This window comes from Oryctolagus cuniculus, chromosome 15 (assembly GCF_051225735.1).
Source record: "Oryctolagus cuniculus isolate XC-2025 breed Fujian yellow rabbit chromosome 15, ASM5122573v1, whole genome shotgun sequence".
NCBI lineage: Eukaryota > Metazoa > Chordata > Mammalia > Lagomorpha > Leporidae > Oryctolagus > Oryctolagus cuniculus.
The window spans coordinates 71,007,725-71,027,341 of NC_142881.1; the positions used below are offsets into that span (position 1 = coordinate 71,007,725).

At 50.7% G+C, this 19,617-nt stretch overlaps 1 protein-coding gene across 5 annotated transcripts in view; it reads left to right on the plus strand.

Annotated features, from left to right (window-relative positions):
- Positions 1-19,617, plus strand: part of TSPAN14 (tetraspanin 14) — a 58,438-nt gene that overhangs the window by 9,595 nt on the left and 29,226 nt on the right. The window contains exon 1 of one of the 5 annotated variants that reach the window (XM_070057950.2): positions 4,127-4,338. The exons of the other annotated variants lie outside the window; for them this stretch is intronic. Coding sequence (XP_069914051.1) covers positions 4,254-4,338 — 85 coding nt within the window. The 5' untranslated portion in view covers positions 4,127-4,253. Of the gene's footprint in view, positions 1-4,126; positions 4,339-19,617 lie in introns of those variants that run through there. 5 annotated transcript variants of the gene reach the window in all.

A 19,617-nucleotide genomic window follows, 5' to 3' on the forward strand; every position in this document is an offset into this window, starting at 1 on the left:
GGAAGGCTCTGAGAAGCCTCCCAGATATGCACATGGCCTGGACCTTGGGGTCTTCCGCATAGGCAGGCCGGCCTTGGTGTGGAGTAACTTGAGGTTTCCTTTTGCCTGTATCAGAATCTGCTGTTGTTCTTCTGAGGAGAACGTTCTATTTTGGGACTGGGGAGGTGCTGTAAGCAGGGAGCTCCCTGAGTTGGTCTGCCTGGGTTCCCAAAGCTGGTACTGCCTGCTGCCTGCCCCCTGCCTGTGCTCCCCCACAACTTCCCACTGCTCCTCCTTCAGAGGGAGTATCTAGCCGCCTGCCCTCAATTTTTTGTGCCTCCTGCCATAACCGCCAGCCAAGCATTTTAAATATTGATTTGGGTTTAACCTTTTCATTTTAATAAAATATGTGCATGATGAAAAACACAAAACAAAGAAACAGGGAACATGCGCGCTTCTGCCCTCACCCCGGCAGCTCTGCTCCCCTGAGGCCTCCGTCACCAGATGGTCGGTGCCTAGTCAAGCGAGGCTGCCCTCCTCACTTGCCATTTCCCACGGCGCCTGCCAGCCATGCTCTCCTGCACTTCCTGAGCTCCCCGCCCCAGAGCCTGTCCCAGGTTTGTTCTGTCTCAGCACACACTGTTTGGTCCGTTCTTTTGAACAGCAGCGTGACATTTGCTCTACGGGGAACCGCGTCTCACTTCGCCAGCCCGGGGCTGATGGACATGAAGGTTGCTTCAGGATTTTTTCTTTGAGCCAGGTTGCAGGAGTACCTTGTACATGTTCCCAGGCATGAGGTGGCTGGACATGGAGTTGAGGTCTTGGGTGCTTTGCCGGGAAGGGAACACACTGTTTTGGTTCCCAGAAGCAGGATGGAAGTTTCTGAGGTTTTCTTTTGGAGGGATTTTGTCTTTCTATAATCAGCCAGGACAGAGTTGGGAGGCCTGGTGCAGGTTCAGCTCAGGCCCTCCCGTCTTCATGAGCACCACGAGGCCTGTGTACTCTAAAGAGTGATGTAGCAGTGTGATGAGGTGGCCAGAGTGGGGCCTGTGAGAGTGGGTTTGTGAGGGGTGCATAGGGGAGCAGTGGGCGAAAGACACGCTGGAGCTGGCCATCCGCTTTTGTGAGAACAGATTTCTCTCCCAGTTGCTGGGACTGGTGTGAGTACCAGGCCCCTGGCCTCACTGGACCCTGTGCTGCTCGGGGGTCCCCTGCCCTCCCTGCTCTGCAGCCCACCTTTCAGGTGCTGTGGACCTGCCTGCCACCCTGTGATGGTAAAAGCCTGTGGAGAAGGCATCTGATGTAAAGAATGGGTGGGTCTTCTGTTTTGAGCTCTTCACGAGCAGGAGCAGTGGGTAAGGATGGGCGAATTTTTTCTCCCTGGCACCAGGGAGGGAGGGAGGGAGGATTTTGAGAGAGCGTGGGTTGGAGCCGCCGCCTCTGTCCTCTGAGCTCTCTGGCTGTGTCCCTGGGATGACTACAGCCTTCTGCAGGCCTCTGGGCAGGAAGCAGGGAGAGTTGAGCGCTCCCTGGCAGAGGCCCACTAGGTAGGCCCTGGCCTGCTGGGCTGGGCTTGTGTCCTGTGCCCTGCCCTAGCCCCTCCCTCCCCCCCCACCTTTGCAGACAGAACTTCTCTGCATTGCCGTTACATGTAGCTCCCGGGGAGAAGTCCACAGCTTCCCATGCCCACAGCTCTGTTGTCTGGGGCCTGGGCCCCTGTTAGCACAGAGGTTTCTATTGTGGCCGGGTGGCAGCGAGGGCTGACCTGTGGGGCTTAGGAGGCGGGGCATGGGGCCACACAGTGGAGCTATTCAAGGGCTCTGTGCTGGTTTCCTGCTGCCTCCCATTGTGGATTTGAGGGGGTGGGGGGAGAGGAGGCAGAGAGGGAGTGGCCGGGCTGCTATTGTTGCTGGCAGCAGGAGCCCATTATGCCTGATTGAGGCCCGTTTGCACACAACCCTGCACTACTCCAAGGCTACTCCTGAGTTCTCGGATTCTGGGCCCTGCCCCATCCCTGTGCCTGCCACCCCACAGCCCAGGTCCGGAGGTGCCTAGCCCTTCCTGTGTACCTCTGTCAAACTCCCCCTCGAGTCCACATACTGTGACTGGAACCACCTGGGTTAGAGCTCGGAGCAGCTGGGAAGGCGCCTGAGAGCCCAGGCCTGGCTCATCGGCCACCTGCCTGCCGCCTTGGGGAGTGTGTTCTGTCTGAGCCCGCCTCCCCCCACCCCCAGCCCTGCCGTCCAGCTGCGCCCTTTGGGTGGGGGCCAGGCGCGTGCCTCATTTGCAGTCGGCCCCCCACTTTCCTTTGTGCCTCGGTGCGCAGCCCAGTGTGCCCGTTCCTCACTTGAGTGCTCATCTGCAGAAAAGCCTGCTTGCTGGCAGCCCGGCCTGCAACCACCCCCGCTGCCCGAGCCACAGCCATTTTCTTTTGTTCTGCCATCTCCAGGCTCTTGAATTACAGGCAGGCAGCGGGAGCGAGGCAGTGTTAGAATCCCTTGTGTCACGGATGCAGTCTCTCCGTACCCCCAGTTCTTCTGGTCGGATGCCCCTCTCTCTTCCAGGCTGAGATACTCCCCTTTGGGTAGATCAGAATGGTAGTGGCTCCTGCAGTGGGGACAGGGAGAGGGCTCGTTGAGGGTATGTGTGTGTGTAAGAGACAGCTAGGCTGGTCCTTAGCAGAAAAAGCCACTCTCAGGCACCCAGTGTGATCAGCCTTTACCTCCTGGGCCCCTTAATCCGTGCAGGAAGTGCCTTTAGCCATCAGCGGCAGGCTTGGGTGCGCACACAGTTTCTTTTTATTTTGGTCTTTATGGTTGGAAGGATTTCTCTCCACCTGAGGGAGCCGTCTCCTGTCCCTTCACATCTGAATGTCTCTGGGGTTGATTTCAGCTGTGTGTGGGGTGGCAGGCGGGGCACGGTCTGATAGCTCTTCCTGGAAGTGTGGCCGCCCCAGCCCATGCATTCTCCTTCTTTCTAACCGCAGCCAGAATCTGTAGCAGTCACCTGCCTTTGACATACAGAGTTGTCGCAGATAAAACATTTTCTTTTACCCTTTCAAAACCCGGCTTTTTTAGATCAGTCTGGCTGTCTCATCTGCCTCTCTTATCAGCCAAGCTGCACAAATTAGGAAGCGAGTCTCAGCCCCAGATAGGGTTGCACCTTGAGGTGGCCTCATTTCAGCAAATGCTGCATCATCTGCAAGACCCAAAGCAACAAGCGCTGGAGTTCACTCTAAAATGCATGGAGACAGCAGCTGCTGCTTTTGGGGTGATTGAACCCAAAAACAAGATCGGGAGAGGTCATGCTGGAGGCACAGGGTGGCGGAGGGTGGGGTTTGAATCCCAGCTGTGCTGCCAGCTCACTGGGTGACCTTGGCACGTCATTTCCTTGGGCGGAGGTCTGGGACTGGAAAATGGAAGGGCAGGCTGAGCAGATGAACTACGGAAATGCTTTAGCTGTAAGCCTGGCCGTTCTGAGGATTCAACTCCAGAACAGGCTGTTGCTACCTGGAGCCTTGCTTGCTTGTTCGGACCTTTTGGGAAGAAAGTGTCAGCAGCTGACACTGACAAGTGCCCTCTGTTCCAGGATGTTGCTTCCTCCGCCTCTTGGGGGTGGTGATGATCCCACACACACACACACACACACACACACACACACACACGCTTCCAGCTCCCAGGTTCAGGTGCACGCCAGGAGCTCACTGATACGTGTCTGCCCTCAGACCTAGACTTGACTCTTCACTTGGAAATGCCATCAATGTTAGCTTTGTTAGCGAAGCCTGGGTCTTGTGAATTTGGAGCCTGGGGAAAGGGAAGCAAAGCTTTCAATTTTACCTCCTGCCAAAGTAAAGTTGGGCTGTTCAAGGTAAAAACAAAAACTAGGAGATAATACTCTTTGTACCTAAATATCCCATTTCCTTGTTGGGGGTGGGTGGGTTCGGGTTTTGTCCCTGTTCAAGGTCAGCTTCTGGTCGCTTATCTGCCTCCCTCCCCTGGGCCCCCCCCAGTGTGACCCAGTGCTGCCCCTGTGGCTTTCCGTCCATTGTCCTCCAGCCTGTGTCACTGCCTGGGGGGTGGGGGGTAGAGGGGTGGGGAGTCACAGGCGACCTTCACTCTTGGATAAAGTCCAAGGGCCGGGGAGGCAGACCGCGCTCATAAAATAACCTGTAAATATCCAGTAAGATGCACTCAAATACCAAACAAGCTCCAGAATCAAAGTGCTCCTTCTGAAAGGCTGAGTGCGTGCCTGTGCGTAAGGAAGCACCTTCCTGAATGGTGGTTTTCCTCGTGTGCTCCGGAGTCGTGGCTTGTCCTTCCACGCGTCTTCTGTCCTCGCCGTTGGGAGCGCCACCCACAGGTGTGTCGGTGGGCAGCATCAGCACGGCCCGGGAGCTTGTGGAGGTGCAGAATGGTGTCTGGGTGGGGGGCGGTGCTGAATCACAGTGTGCAGCTTAGCAAGATTCCCCAGTGATTCACACGCAGCTCAGACGCCTGCCCTGTCATTCTCTCACCTTCGGTCTGTTTTGTGGTTTTGTAGACTTATCCTTTTGTCTTCCTTAAAGTCGTGAACTTGCAATGGGTCTGGCAGCTCTGGTTTCTTCCACAGCCCCTTCCCTCTCAGCAGGTATCCCTTGGAGGTGGGGCCCTGCTGAGAAAGTTCCATTTGGCCTGGAGCCTAACTGGGGAGGGCGAGGGTGAGGTCGTCTGCCGGGCACGGGAGCCCAGAAGGTAATTGGAGCCTCCCTCCACCATCTGGTGCCACTGGCCCCACCCCCTCCATTCCAGCTGGAGGACAGGATCAGAATCTGGTTGTAAGTGTTTGATTTTTGTAGAAGCTGAATGAATTCCGTAGGAAGATATTTTGGCATATGTTGAAGTCCAAATAAGTAGTCCAGAAGAGGAGGGACTATAAGCTTATACTTTGTAGTAGTTCTTCAGTGGGAAAAGGTTGAGTTGGCTTTCCAGATTTGGTCAGTGTGCCCCCGCTACCCCAGCTCCCTTGCCCTCCTGGGCTGGCTCTGTGGTAGGGGCTGATCTGCTAACTTGCTCCTGTCTCGAGTTCCAGATTCCTCAGCCTTCTCCAGCAGTTTCCAACGATTGATTGGCAATTTTTTTTTTTATTTTTTTAAAATTTTTTTGACAGGCAGAGTGGACAGTGAGAGAGACAAAGGTCTTCCTTTGCCGTTGGTTCACCCTCCAATTGCCGCCGCGGCTGGCACGCTGCGGCCGGCGCACCACGCTGATCCGATGGCAGGAGCCAGGTACTTCTCCTGGTCTCCCATGGGGTGCAGGGCCCAAGCACTTGGGCCATCCTCCACTGCACTCCCTGGCCACAGCAGAGAGCTGGCCTGGAAGAGGGGCAACTGGGACAGAATCTGGCGCCCCGACCAGGACTAGAACCTGGTGTGCCGGCGCCGCAAGGCGGAGGATTAGCCTAGTGAGCCGCTGCGCCGGCTTGATTGGCAAATTTTTTTTAAGATTTATTTATTTGAAAGTCAGAATTACACAGTGAGAGAAGGAGAGGCAGAGAGAGAGAGGTCTTCCATCCGCTGGTTCATTTCCCCAATTTGCTGCAATGGCTGGAGCTACCCTTATCCGAAGCCAGGAGCTTCTTCTGGGTCTCTCACGTGGGTACAGGGCCCAAGGACTTGGGCCATCTTCTGTTGTTTCCCAGGCCATAGCAGAGAGCTGGATCGGAAGTGGAGCAGCCGGGACTTGAATTGGTGCCTGCATGGGATGTCTGTAGGCGGCAACTCTACCCGCTGTGCCACAGCACCAGCCCCTGATTTGCAGTTTTAAAAATCTGTCTCCCTTATTCCTTTTCTTTGTTGACATTCTCAGTGTGCACTTAGATTTATTTATTTCTCCCTAGTAAGCCTCACTCTCGCAACTTCTTTGGGAAGGTTTTTTTGTTATTTGTTTTGTTTTAGCTCTCAATCCTTTTTCTCCAGGCTGTTTGCGTTGCTTGGGGAGGCTTGGAGCCTCACTCTGCCCTGGGCTGGAAAGTGTCCCACCCTATGGGGGGAAGGCTTTGGGAATTCTCTAGAATGCCATCCTCAGAGTGATTGGGTTATTTGTCTAAAACACGGTATATGAGAGCAGACGCTGCACTTTTGGATACAGAGATTTTTAAACACCCAAGAGCCATAATCTTTGAGTCTTTCAGGCATGGAAAAATGGAGGGAAGGAGTAGATCTGTATAATTCTGTAGTCTCCTATGTAGTTTGTGGGAAGGAGGAGGGGGTTGAACAACAACAAAGAGAGCATTTCAGACTTGCCTGCGGCATGTAAGTCAAGTCCTTGCAGCCTGCCTGGCACTCCCACGGCAGCTAGCAGAGGCCCAGTTACTGGAGCAAAGTTTATTTCTCCTCAAGATCTGGTCTGTGCATCTCTGAGAGTACTCGTAATGGTCAGGGTGGTTCCCACTCGGAGCTGGAGTTACCTGCCCAGCCTTCTTCAGGGTGCCCTGCGTGTGTAGAAACAAGCCCTGAGGTGTTTGTCTCCCACGGCAAAAGCCTCTTCACCCCAGGGGACTTGCCGGGCCAGCCTGTGTATGGCTGGCTTCCTGGCCAGGTTGTCTGCAGCCTTGCTAGCCTGGGGAGCCCTTGGCTTTGAGGTTCTCACTTGAGACTTTTCGAGTGGACACAGTCCTGTCCTCCTGAACTCTGGCAGCACAGCACGTTGGCCTCGTGTTGCTGTCCATGTTGGAGATGCCACAGAACCGGGCTCAGATCCTGCCCATTTGTGTGCAGCCGGCTGAGGCGGCTCTGTTGTGCTTTTACAGCGAGGGCATGCATGTATGGACATTTCTCCTTGGCCTAGGTTTTAAGAAGCAAGCCACTAGGATTGTCTGGGTATGTGGCAGTCTGACAGGGTTGGCTTTGCCTTCCGCCGTGGGAATGGGCAGCTTTTCCTCAGCCAGGCCCCCTTGGCTCAGCCATTTGAAAAGCAGCTGGTGGGGGTGCCGCAGCTGCGGTGACCGGGTGGTGTCTCACATGGGCAGCCAGGTGTTGTTCCATGTCCTGCCTGATGACTCATCCTGAAAATCTCTGCTGGGTCTGCCCCAGGTATGTTTGTCACCCAAATGTTTTGTTTGCTTATTATTAGTATTAGTATTTTAGATTTGTTTATATACTTGAAAGGCAGAGTTACAGAGAGATCTTCTATCCACTGGTTCATTCCCAGGTGGCCTCAACAGCTGCGGATGGGCCAGGCCAAAGGCAGGAGCTTCATTCAGGTCTCGCACATGGTGCAGGAGCCCAAATATTTGGACCATCCTCCACAGCTCTCCCAGGCACACGAGCAGGGAGCAGGGTGCTGGTGTTGGAGACAGTGGCTTAACCTGCTACATCACACTGCCAACCCCTCTTGTTGTTTTTAAAGGACAAGTGTGACAAACTGTGTTTTGATGAGGCCACTTATTCTGTAGACTCTCCCCTGCGTTGAGTGTGTTTGTTGCTTCCCCGCGGTAGATTCAGGTTATGCCGCAGAGGTGCTGTTTGCTGTCCGTGTGACTCATCGCTGTTCATATCAGCAGTGATCACTTGTGTAAGGTGTACCTGGTGGCGTTCTCACTGCTGAGCTAATACATTGTTTCCCATCAGACTTCTTATCAGCTAGTTTCAGGATCCAGCAAGGAAGCAGTTTCTGACATGATTCCTGAGTGGTGGTGATTTAATTTCTTAAGTCCTACCTTTATTATCTAGCATACTGCCCTAAAGAACTAGCCTTGTCTCCCATTTGTTTTTATTTATCTGTGCATGTGCGTGTGTGCATGCGTGTATGTGTGTGTATCAGAGAGAGAATGGACTTGCAGATTCTTACTGTTTCAGTGACTTAAGATCATTACTGTTACTGTTTGTTTGGGTACACAGGCTGTTCCAGCTTGACCCTTTCAGATGGGCTTCCATGAAGGGCTCCTGCTGACCCTTGTCCTTCCGGGGCTTTCATTGTCCTACTGCACTAGTCCAAGGGAAGTTCCCATGGAGTGTGGGTCAGGGAACGGTGTATCGATTTCCAGGTGTGCACTCTGGAGCCTCTCGGAGAGAGAAGTAGCCTGCTCTGTCCACCTCCATGCAAAGTTTCTGGAGCAGGGTGATTGGAACAAAAGCTCCTGTGGCATAAAAAGTAATCAAACTAGTAAGTGTGGAAATGAGTGTATCAGATGCGCTCCTTTCCAGGCTGTGTGTGTGCCCTGCTTATCTCCCCAGCTGCCTCCCTCCTCTGACCCACATCCATGCTCTCTGCTTCCTTCCTGATGACAGCACTGAGGCTAGACAAAAGTCTCCTTGCACGTGTTAGCAAGGCGGCCCCTCTGCGCTGCTGAAACTCAGCAGGTTTTGGACTGGGTTTTTGGCAGTGGAAATTGGCTTGCCAGGTTCAGTGTGTTTTCAGGAAGCTGTGCTCTGAGAACCCCAGGATTGTTGGAGAACGTGATAGAGCTCGGAGCTAGGGTTTGTCGTCCCCTGAACCTCCATGTGGAGGCCATCCCACGGCTGATGCCTTGGCACCCTGTGTTAAGGAGTTGCCCACCTCCCCGCCTGTGCAGCCTTGTCCTTCTGTGGTAAAGGCTGGCTGTTGCCTCCGTGTCCGCTGGACCCCTGGTATGGGGTTCTGAATAACTGGGGAACGGTAGGGAAGGAGTCAGACACATTTCTGACCCTGAGGGGTAAGCAAGAGAGAGTCGAGCTCCTTCTGCTCTCAGGGTGGTGATGTCTTGGGGTGGGGTACAGCATTGTCCCTCTGAGATTCCTGTGGGCAGGGAGGCAGCCTGCCTAGCAAGCCTTCTTTCCTACTGGAGCCCACTCCCCTACTGTAGTCACTTCCCCCCACCAAGGCTCCTCCCCTTGGGTCACCTGTTGTTTTGCTCTGCAAATGTTCCACAGCACCCAAGGGGTTCTGAGGACCCCCTTTGGGACAGTAGGACTGACCAGGGCCTTAGACCTGTTACTTGGAGGTACAGCAGGGGCTGTAGCTCCCTGGAGAATGTGGCTGCCCTTTCCTGTGATGGGCAGTTCTGGGTGCCCTCAAATCCGGACCAGGTGAACAAGGGTGGGAAGGATAATGGGGGGCGTTGTAGCTCAGAATATGGGCACATGGTATTGTCAGTGGGGTCAGTTGGATCTTCCAGAAGAAGGGGCAAGAAGAGGGCAGAATTGGAGGTGAGGAGCCAGGTAAGAGACCTTCTACCAAGCTAGCTAATGAAGGGCTAACCCTTGGTCCTTAGGAGGGAGAGGTGGGGAGGTCAGCCATAGCTCCTCAGTGGATGGCTTAGCTGCTCAAGGGGTTGAGGGTTCCCTGGGGAGCCCCGTTGGCAGCCTCACTGTGGTTGAGGGACCTGGGGATTCCAGGCAGGCTGTGTGGTCTGCAGCCTGGTATTAATGCCTGGTGTTTGGGGGAGATACAGATCTGGAAGCACCAGCAGTGCATCTGTGAAGGGGCGGTGTGTTCCAGAGGCCAGCAAGATCAGGCAGCCCAGTCTGGGCCTGGACCTCCCACTACTCATTCCCCTTTTCCCACCATCCTGGCTTCCTTTTCCTTTGGTCCTCCATGCCTGCCCCTCCTCCCCGCTGACTTCCTCCCTCATTTGTATGTCTGTATCAGAAATGAGTATGTTATCTCAGAGCTGCTCAAATTTTAATCTTACTTTAGAATTTTTTTAAAAAGGCCTATTTTATTTATTTGAAAGGCACAGTTACAGAGGGAGGGAGAGGCAGAGATCTTCTAGCTATCTGCTGGTTCACTCCCCAATTGGCCTCAGTGGCCAGAGCTAGGCTGATCTGAAGCCAGGATTCAGGAGCTTCTTCCAGGTCTCCCATGTCTTTCCCTGATTAGCAGAGAGCTGGGGAGCAGCCTGGACTTTACCAGCACCCATATGGGATGTGGGTGCTACAGGCGTTGGCGCCGGCTCCTTACTTTAGGATTAAAATGCTGATTGGGGCCAGTGCTGTGGCATAGTGGGTAAAGCCGCCACTGCAGTGCCGTCATCCCATATAGGCACCAGTTCTAGTCCCGGCTGTTCCACTTCCAATCCAGCTCTCTGCTATGGCCTGGGAAAGCAGTAGAAGATGGCCCAAGTCCTTAGGCCCCTGCACCCATGTGGGAGACCTAGAAGAAGCTCCTGGCTCCTGGCTTCGGATTGGCTCAGCTCCAGCAGTTGTGGCCATTTAGGGAGTGAACCTGCGGATGGAAAATCTGTTTCTCTCTCTGCATCTGACTCTCTGTGACTCTGCCTTTCAAATCAATCAATCAATCAATCTTTAAAAAAATGCAGGTTGAGGGGAACTGACATTCTGTTCTCTGAGCAAGCTCAGTTACTAGTCCTTGTGCCATTCTCTGAAAAGCCAGGTATTATCTGACCCAGGGAGTCAGTGCCCCATTTTAAAATAGACATTGTCCAAAGAAGGCAAGTCAGAATGGGAGACCAGGCAGGAGAGTGTGCAGGTGGCTGTCCCCCAGCCTCTGAAGGTTCCTGCTAAGGAGCAGGGCCCCACTCCCTTGAGTGTGAACCGCCAAACACTGACCATAGATTAATAATGGTTCAGAGGCTCACGGGCAGTTGCTTCTTAAGGGAGTGCCAGTTGGTGGCCGTGATGTTCTGACACAGCTTATCTGGAAATGGGGGAGGTAATGGGCTTTCTGTAAACCTGCACGTTTTAATTTTTAGGCCTAGTCTCTATTCTGAGTTCACATCCTTTAAACTTTCTTGCCTTTTGCCCTTCTCTCCCTTTTAAACCACTGTGTGTTTATTATCACAGTTTCTTCAGGTCAGAAGTCCAAGTATAGCACAGCTCAACTGAATCTGCTGCTTCTGATCTCTCAAGGCTCAAATCAAGGTGTTTGGCAGGCTGTGCCCCTTTCTGGAGGCTCTGGGGAAAGGCCATTTCCAAGTTCAGCTGGTAGCAGTTCCTTGTTGCTGGAGGACCCAGGTCCCTGTTTCCTTGCTGACTTGTGTCACCAGGGCAGCCTCGCTGTGGTCCTTACAGGTGGCCCCTTTATCTCAGACCAGCAGTGGAGCGTCAAATCCTTCTGCTTAGAATCTCTTGTGCCCTCAGCTGCAAGCAGGCTCAGCTGTCAGAGGCGCATGCAATGGCAGGCAGCCCGTGGATCGTGAGTTCTGCATCTGTGCATTCAACTAGCCTCAGATCCAGAATCTTTGGGGACAAAATTGTGTCTGCACTGAACATGTCCAGATTTTTATTCTTGTAATTATTCCCCAAATAATACACCGTAACAACTGTTTACATAGCATTAGGTTTGTAAGTAATCTAGAGATGGTTTGAAATATACTGGAGGGTGTGCATAGGTTACATATGAATGTTGTGCCATTTTATAGGAGTTTGAACATAGGACTTGAACATCTTCAGGGTGTGGTGTCCTTGGGATACTGAGCGATGACTGCCCATTGGACCCACTCAGATAAATAATTTCCCTGTATTAAGAACAGTTGGTTAGTAACCTTAATTTCTCCTGTAAAGTCTCTTCTGTCTTTTTCTGTGATGAGAAATACTTCCTTTTACTTTACTGCAAAACAAGTTGGCAATAAACTTTGTAGAAAAACTGGTAGATTAAGCAGTTTTCCTAAAACCTCACATAGGTTGAGAGAAACTTAAGAAGAAATGAATCAGTCCGCAAGGATGGAGATGGGTGAGTGAGTGGGGCTGAGGAGAAGTGGACATCACAGGTGGCTGAGTACAGGAATAGTTAGAAAGCAGTTGATGGGGTTGTATTTCCATTCTCCTTTCCTTCTCCCACGGGGTCGGGTGACCGCCTGTCCCACTTTAGCTGGACACTGCAGATATATTCTGCAGAAGGAAAAACCGGGGGCTTGGGAGACTTGGTTAGGAGTTAATAGCGAGACCACCCCCATTCCCTAGTCTTCCGATCCCATTGGGCATCCAGAATACTGACAAGCAGGTCCCTCCTGGGAGGAACCTAACCAGTGCAAGAGGAAGCGAACACACGATGCCGACAGCAGGGGTTTCCCAGCACATGGCCCAGACAGCACCTTAGGCAGAGACTCACCTGCCCGAGGCCTCGAGCTCCCAGTACCTTAGTCATTCACTCTAAATCATGGGGATTACTAATGCATCCTGGGAAGAAATTACCTAATGTGAAATAAAGCAAAACACATTTTGAAAAGTACTTGAAAGAAACAGTCTATTTGGAGAAGAGGATGTTTTGAAAAACTTAGGTTTCCTCAGAGAGATGAGAGAGATATTGTGTCTATGAAGTAAGAACAGGCTACTATTAAAAAAGAAGCAGTAGAGGCTGGTGTTGTGGCATAGTGGATAAAGCTGGCATCCCACGTGGACACTGTTCATGTCCCAGCTAATGGCCTGGGGAAAGAAGCCAAAGATGGTTCACGTGTTTGGGCCCCTGTCCCCGACATGGGAGACCCAGATGAAGCTCATAACTCCTGACTTCTGCCTGGCCCAGTGTTGGCCGTTGCAGCCATCTGGGGAGTGAACCAGCGAATGGAAGATCGAGCTCGCTCATGTATACGTGCTCTCTCTCTCTCTGTCCCTCTCTCTCTGTAACTCCTTCAAAATAAATAAATAAACCTTAAAAACACTTCGAAACATTTTGTTTTGAAGACATACTCATTTGAAAGGCAGAGAAAGAGGGAGAGAGATTGATTCTGCTGATTGATTCACCAAATTCCTGCAACAGTCAGACCTTGGTCAGGCAAGGAGGAGCCTGGACCTCCATCCAGGTCTCCCATGTGGATGGCAGGGACCCATATCCTTGGGCCATCATTGCTGCCTTCCCAGTTACATTAGCAGGAAGCTGGATTGCAAGCAGAGGAGCTGGGACTTGAACAAACACTTCAATATAGCACGCAGGTGTCCCAAGCAGCTCCTTAACCTGCTGTGCCACAATGCCTGCCCCAGAATGAAATATTTAGAGAAGAAAAAGTTACTTAACAGGTAAGGACAGAGCAAAAGTATAAGTTGAATTATTGGAAGATAAAATTGAGAGGAAGACTTCAGAAATAGAGCAAAAAGGTGAAGAGATGATGATAGAACAGAAGAGGTAAGGATATTAAAGAACCAGCTTGGGTTCTCATGTTGGTTAAAAGGAGCTGCAGAAAGGAAGAACAAAACAAGGCAAGTGGCCGGCGCCGCAGCTCACTAGGCTAATCCTCCGCCTGCGGCACCGGCACTCCGGGTTCTAGTCCCAGTTGGGGCGCCAGATTCTGTCCCGGTTGCTCCTCTTCCACTCCAGCTCTCTGCTGTGGCCCAGGAAGGCAGAGGAGGATGGCCCAAGTGCTTGGGCCCTGCACCCGCATGGGAGACCAGGAGGAAGCCCCTGGCTTCTGGCTTTGGATCGGCGCAGCGTGCTGGCCGTAGTGCCATTTGGGGGGTGAACCAATGGAGGGAAGACCTTTCTGTCTCTCTCTCTCTCTCTCTCTCTCTCTCTCACTGTCTAACTCTGCTTGTCAAACACACACACACACACAAACACAAAACAAGGCAAGTGGCAACATTATTACGGAGGAAAAATGTTCCCAGAATAGGTTGTTAACTTCTGTACTGGAAGGAGGTACTGAATGTTGAGCCAAGGGGATGGAGATCGACCCAGACCAGCACCCTGAAATCAGTGTGCTGGAGAGAGCAGTGGTCCTGCATGTTTATGGAGAGAGTCAACGGGTCCAATATAAAGATCAGAACTTGGACTGATATGGGGCTTCTCAGTGAACCAGAGTTTAGGGGGTGGTCAGGTGATGCCTTCCTCATTCTCAGTGAAACTGATTCCTGTCTTAGAACTCCACACAAAGCCGAACTCAACTTATGCAAGTGAAGGCAGGGATGGGTGTTGGGCATGGTGCCTAGGAGGCTGTCTGGGATGCCCACATCCCACATCAGAGTGCCACCTCTGTGCCAGCCCCAGTTTTCTGCTAATGCACACCCTGGGAGGTAGCACATGATGGTTCAAGAACTTGAGTCCCTGCCACCCATGCCGAGAGACCTGGATTGAGTTCCTGGCTCCTGGCTTCGGACTGAACCAGCTGCCTTTGCATTAAATAAAATAAATGAAAATTCATTTTTAAAAAAGGTGAAGGCAGAGTAAAAATGTTTTCAGTCATGGTAGACCTGGAAAACTTGCCTTTTTCGTGGAAGGAGTTCTCCACGAAGAAAAGTGAAAGTGTGGCCCTCCTGGAGGCTGTCTTCCCGGAGAGGTAAAGGGAGGTCTGTGCACCAGGCCAGGTGAAAGTGGCCCAGAAGGCTCCAGGGGAGTTTTCTTTCGGAAGAGGAAACAGAAATAAAACATCTGATGTTACAACATTTACCAAGAGAGGATTTAGACAACCATATTGAATGTGGGGTTGAATATTGTCAAATTCATAGAAATGAGTCAAGTGGAAAAATAAAAATGATTATTTGAAAGAATTATTTATTTGAAAGAGAGAGGGGGAAGAGAAAAATCTTCCCTGTGCTGGTTTGGTCCCCAAATGCCCACAGCAGCTGGGGTGGGTCCAGGCCTAAATTTGGAGCCTGAAACTCAATCCATGTCTCCTCCATGGGTGGTGGGGACCCAAGTGCTCCAGCCATCACCTGCAGCCTCCCAGGTGTGCATTAGCAAGAAGCTGGAAGTGGAGTGGAGCTGAGACTCAAGTGCACACTCTCCAGAAAGGGAGGTAGGCATCCTAAGTGGTGTTTTAACTGCTGCACCAAACACTTGACCCTGAAAAACACAAACATTCTTTAAAAGTTTTATGTAATTCTCTAAATTTGTAAATTCATTTTCTTTTCTTTTTCTTTTTTTAATTATTTGAATGTTAGCTTCTGGTGGTTTATTCCCCAGATGCCTGTATCAGCCAGGGCTGAGCTGGACCAGACCAAAAATAGGAACCCAGAGCTCAATTCAGGTCTTCTACTGGGGGGCAGGGACCCAAGTACTTGAGCCATCATCTGCTACCTCTTAGGGTACCCATTAGCAGGACCCTAGATCCGAAGCAGAGTTATTGCATATAGCATGCCTGTGTCCCAAGCAGGCCACCATGCCAAACACCCACCCCAAAATCCTAATTACTAACTCCAAAGAAAATAAAAAGTTGCGCTGAGAAGCCATGATTCACTTGGCTCAGTCTGATGGCTCACGTGGTCATGATAATGTCAACTTTGAGAATTACTCTAGCTAACACTACAATTAGCTATGGAGAGTGAAGGATGGGAAAGGACTTGTGTGAGGACGTGGTTTGAAGGGAGAGATGAGATGGCGTGTGGAAAGTAAAGAGTTTAACCCTTGTCTTTCAGGATAGGAAGTGGATAGATAATTCCTACAACTGAAAAACCTGGGACTAGTAACAAATGCATACAGAAATTTCTGCGATAGTTGAGTGTGAACATCCAAAAAACCAGCTAGAGGGATGAGCACAGTGGGTTGTCTCCCCTTGGGCTGCCTGCACCCCATATCAGAGTGCTGACCTGAGTCCTGGCTACTTGGATTCTGATTCAGCTTCCTCCTGCTAATTCTTCCTGGGAAGCAGCGGATGATGGTGTAAATTCTTGGGCACCAGCCGCCCATGTGGGAGACACAGAGGGAATTCCAGGCTCCTGACTTCAGCCTGGCCCTGCCCTGGTTGTTGCGGGGATTTGGGGAGTGAACGAGTGGGTGGAAAGTCTCTGTTGCTCTGCTTTTCAAGTAAGATGGAAAAAAAAATGTAAAAGCCAGCTAGATGGTCAGCGCCGTGGCTCACTAGGCTAATCCTCCGCCTTGCGGCGCCGGCACACCGGGTTCTAGTCCTGGTCAGGGTATCGGGTTCTGTCCCGGTTGCCCCTCTTCCAGGCCAGCTCTCTGCTGTGGCCCGGGAGTGCAGTGGAGGATGGCCTAAGTGCTTGGGCCCTGCACCCCATGGGAGACCAGGAGAAGCACCTGGCTCCTGGCTTCGGATCAGCGCGGTGGCCATTGGAGGGTGAACCAACGGCAATGGAAGACCTTTCTCACTCTCCACTCTGCCTGCCAAAAAAAAAAAAAAAATTAAAGCCAGCTAGATGTCAGAAAGAATTCTCTGGAAGGGGACAGTGAAGGCCTGGCTGGCGTCTGCTGGTTTTCTCAACACAGTTTTTACAATATTTGGTTCTTAGGTTATGTGCAAGAGTAACTTTTTTTTTTTTTTGGAAAAAGGAAATCTAGAAGGCATAGCAGTCGATAGGTGGAAGTATCATTTCACGAAACTCAGTTGTGCATGCTAATATATGTACTGGGTTGGTTTTTTTGTTAAGTGTGTTTTTTACTGTGGGCCTTGGTCAAACAACTGGAAAGCCATTGGTTAGAGGTTTCTCATTATCATTCTCTTTTCACATTTCTGAGTCATTTCAAATATTTTATACTTGAGTGCATGCTTCCTTTTTTTTTTTTTTTTTAATTAAAAAGGGCTGAAGGGACAGGAATGTTACAGGTTAATATAATATTGAAGCAGAGGAGCCTGTTCACCGTGACTACAGAGCTCATCACACAGCTGCAACCCACAGAGGCCGTAATTTGCATCTAGAACCAGAAGTGGTGATGGTTAAGTATGTCAGTGAAAACTTTCTGGAAATTGAGTTCTAAGTCCACCACCCTATGCAGCCATTTCTATGCTCTTACTTTCCACGTTGTACTTTAACCACATACTTACAAATTGTTCCGTAACTGCAAATCGTGATGCTCAGTGCTGCTTCTTCTTCTGTTGGTTTATTTTCTTGGGGCAAATTTAGTCATCAGTTTATTGGATTATGAGTATGACGCCTTTTTTTTTCTTTGACAGTGAATTTCTGTAACTATTGCTTTCCCAAGGGTGGTAGCCGGTATCTCGCCAGCGAGGTAGGAGAAATGTGCTTGCCAGCAAGTGGTGGTTATTCTGGTAAATTGAAAAGTGTAGTAGCTCGGAATTGTCTTGTGAGTGCCATTCCCAGTGGCATTGAATGTTTTTCCATCTGTTAATTATGTTATCCTTCTATTTCTGAATCACAACCGTATCCTCTGTTTGCCTAAAACAGGAGTCTTCTGTTGTATTAAGTTTGAGCCATTATGTGTTGTGAATATTTATTCTTTACAATGGCTGCAGGTGCCAGTAACTTACCGTTTGTGTTTCCTTTGCCATTTTAAAGTAACTTTTCATCATATAGGGATTTTTAGACTTTTTATCTGTAGTGTGTTGGTAATCGTGTGCTTTGGAATTGTTTTTTCCTCTTGCTTCAAAGTGAAGGGAATGAACTTGGGGGTCTGTTCTGTAGAAGTATGTGTGTGTGCTCTTTAAATATCTAGACTGAGATTTTTACAACGATTTATTTGTTTATTTGAAAGGCAGAATGTCAGAGAGAAAGACAGAGAGAGAGATATTTTCCATGGTTCATTCCCCAAATGCCAACAACAGCTGGTCTGGGCAAGGCTGAAGCTAGGAGCTTTTTTCTGGTCTCCCACATGGGTAGCAGGGGCCCAAGTACTTGGGCCATCTTCTGCTGCTTTCTCAGGCAAATTAACTGGAAGCTGGATTGGAAGTATGGAGTAGCTGGAACTCCAGCTGTGACAGGCTAGATGGGATGTGGGCTCCCAAGCGAGAGTTTAACCTGCAGGGCCACAACACCCGCTCCTTCGTTGATTTTTGCTTGTTATTTAATTCTTAGATTGCCAGCCAGCTCTCTCATCACTAAGTAATTCTACCTTTACCCTCTATTGAGAAGTTTATATTTCAAAAAACGTATATGTCTTGTTTGCCATGTAAATACCTTATTTTGTATTAATAAGTTCTTGGAATTCAGACAATATGAATGAGGTCTTAGCATTAAGTTTCTCTGATAATTATTTCTTGTGGACACAGGCAGTTCCTGGAGATTCTCTGCTGGAGTGGTAATTAGTATTTATAAAATGCTCACTCATCTGCTTTTATTTTTTAAAGTTTGCATTATATTTTATTTTAAAAGAGTAAACACAGTGAATTTAAAAAAAAAAAAACACTTATTTTTATTTGAAAGAGAGGACATAGACAGACAGAGATCTTCTACTTGCTGGTTCATTTTCCAAATGCCTGCGACAGCTGGGACTAGGCCAGGCCAAAGCCAGGAGCTGGGAATTCAGTCCACATCCCCCACATGGTTGGCAGGGACCCTAGCACTTGAAGCACCATTCACTGTCTCTTAGGGTTCACATTAGCAGGAGACTGGATTGAAGCCGAGAAGCTGGCAGTAGAACCAGGCATTACTTTAATGGGGCACAGGGCCACCCCAAGCGTGGGCTTAAGCTGCTGTGCTTAATACCCTCCCCTAAACTTACCTTTTAATTCCAGTTCCCCCCAAGTTCTTAGAGTGCCCTCATAGGTGAGAGGCCAAGGACACAATCAGGGTCACTTTGGAATCCTTTGGGGTCAGATCTGAGTTCTGGTTTCAGCACTGCTACTTTGGCCGGCCTCTTGGATTCTCTTGTAACTGTGAGTCCCGATTCCATCAGTGGCTTAGGAGGCTTGAGTCCTTCCTCCCTTGAGGTGTGAAGCTGCAGAGCCACACTTCCGAGATTCCTTCACAGCACTTGAGTTTTAGGCGACGTTTCTTCCCCTCACATTCGTGAATCCAGCCATCAGTAGCCTGATCTCTTCCCCCTTCCAATAAAATCCCCAAACCAGGGCTTTGGGGCCCTGTAGGCCATGAAGCACAAGCAACGGATGCTAGTTTGGTTAGTTGCTTACCAGGAGTCCTGTGTGCCCCAGCCTGTCTGTGCCGCACCGCAGCCAATGTGGCCCACTGACCTTCGCAGGGTCCCCAAGGTGACCGCAGTGCTCACTGCTCAGGAGATACCTGGTGCACCTGGGAACTTCTCAAAAGTGCAGATTTGGAGCCTCAATCCAGACCTGTTAATCAGAACTTTGGCACTGAGTGGTGGGGGTGTCTACCTAGAAAATGATTCTTAGGCAGCCAACTGGGCCCCTCAGGCCAGTGACATCAGGGACTGGTCCCTGAGAGCTCTGTTTTCATTGAGGGTGCCGAGGCCCTGAGAGGGCAGGGGCTTGGGCAAGGTCAGGCCGTGCTACTGAAGGGCGGCACCTGTGTCTGTGCGCTCCTGTGTTGTGTGTCCAGGCCTCACAGGTGTATGTTGTGAGGGGTCTGGCACCTGGGCTGGTTGTACTTACCTTCATTCTTGTGCAAATGCTGCTGTGATGGCGGTGTGGAGGGGGCTGCTGGGTACCCTCCTCATTCACAGTGGGTTTTCGAGGTTGGAAGGCCAGGCTCTTCCAATAGGATGCTGACCACTCTCCCATAAGGTGAGAGGGCAAGTGAAGGTCCAGTGTCCAGGCTGTGCCTGTCAATTGCACACCTTAGGAGGGATGGCCGGGCAGTCACAGGAACGCGGCTCTTGTGTTCCTTCTTGGCACCACTTTCTCAGAACATGCAAACAGCGGCAGAAGCTGGGTCTTGGCTGGTGGTGGCCAGGTAGGCCTTGTTCTTGCCCTGGGCCCTTTCACTCTAGGAAGTGAGAGGTGAGCAGGGGCAGTGGCCAGGGTAGGGGGTGGTGTTAGGGTTCTACCTGGATTGCCACTGAGGTTCAAAAAGGAAAGTAGCTCTCAAGCTGGGCCAAGCACTCAAGATCTCCCTTTGAAGCACCTTCCTTTTTTGTAGGAGTCTCCCAGGGCTCTTGGGGATGGGCAGGTCTCAGGGTA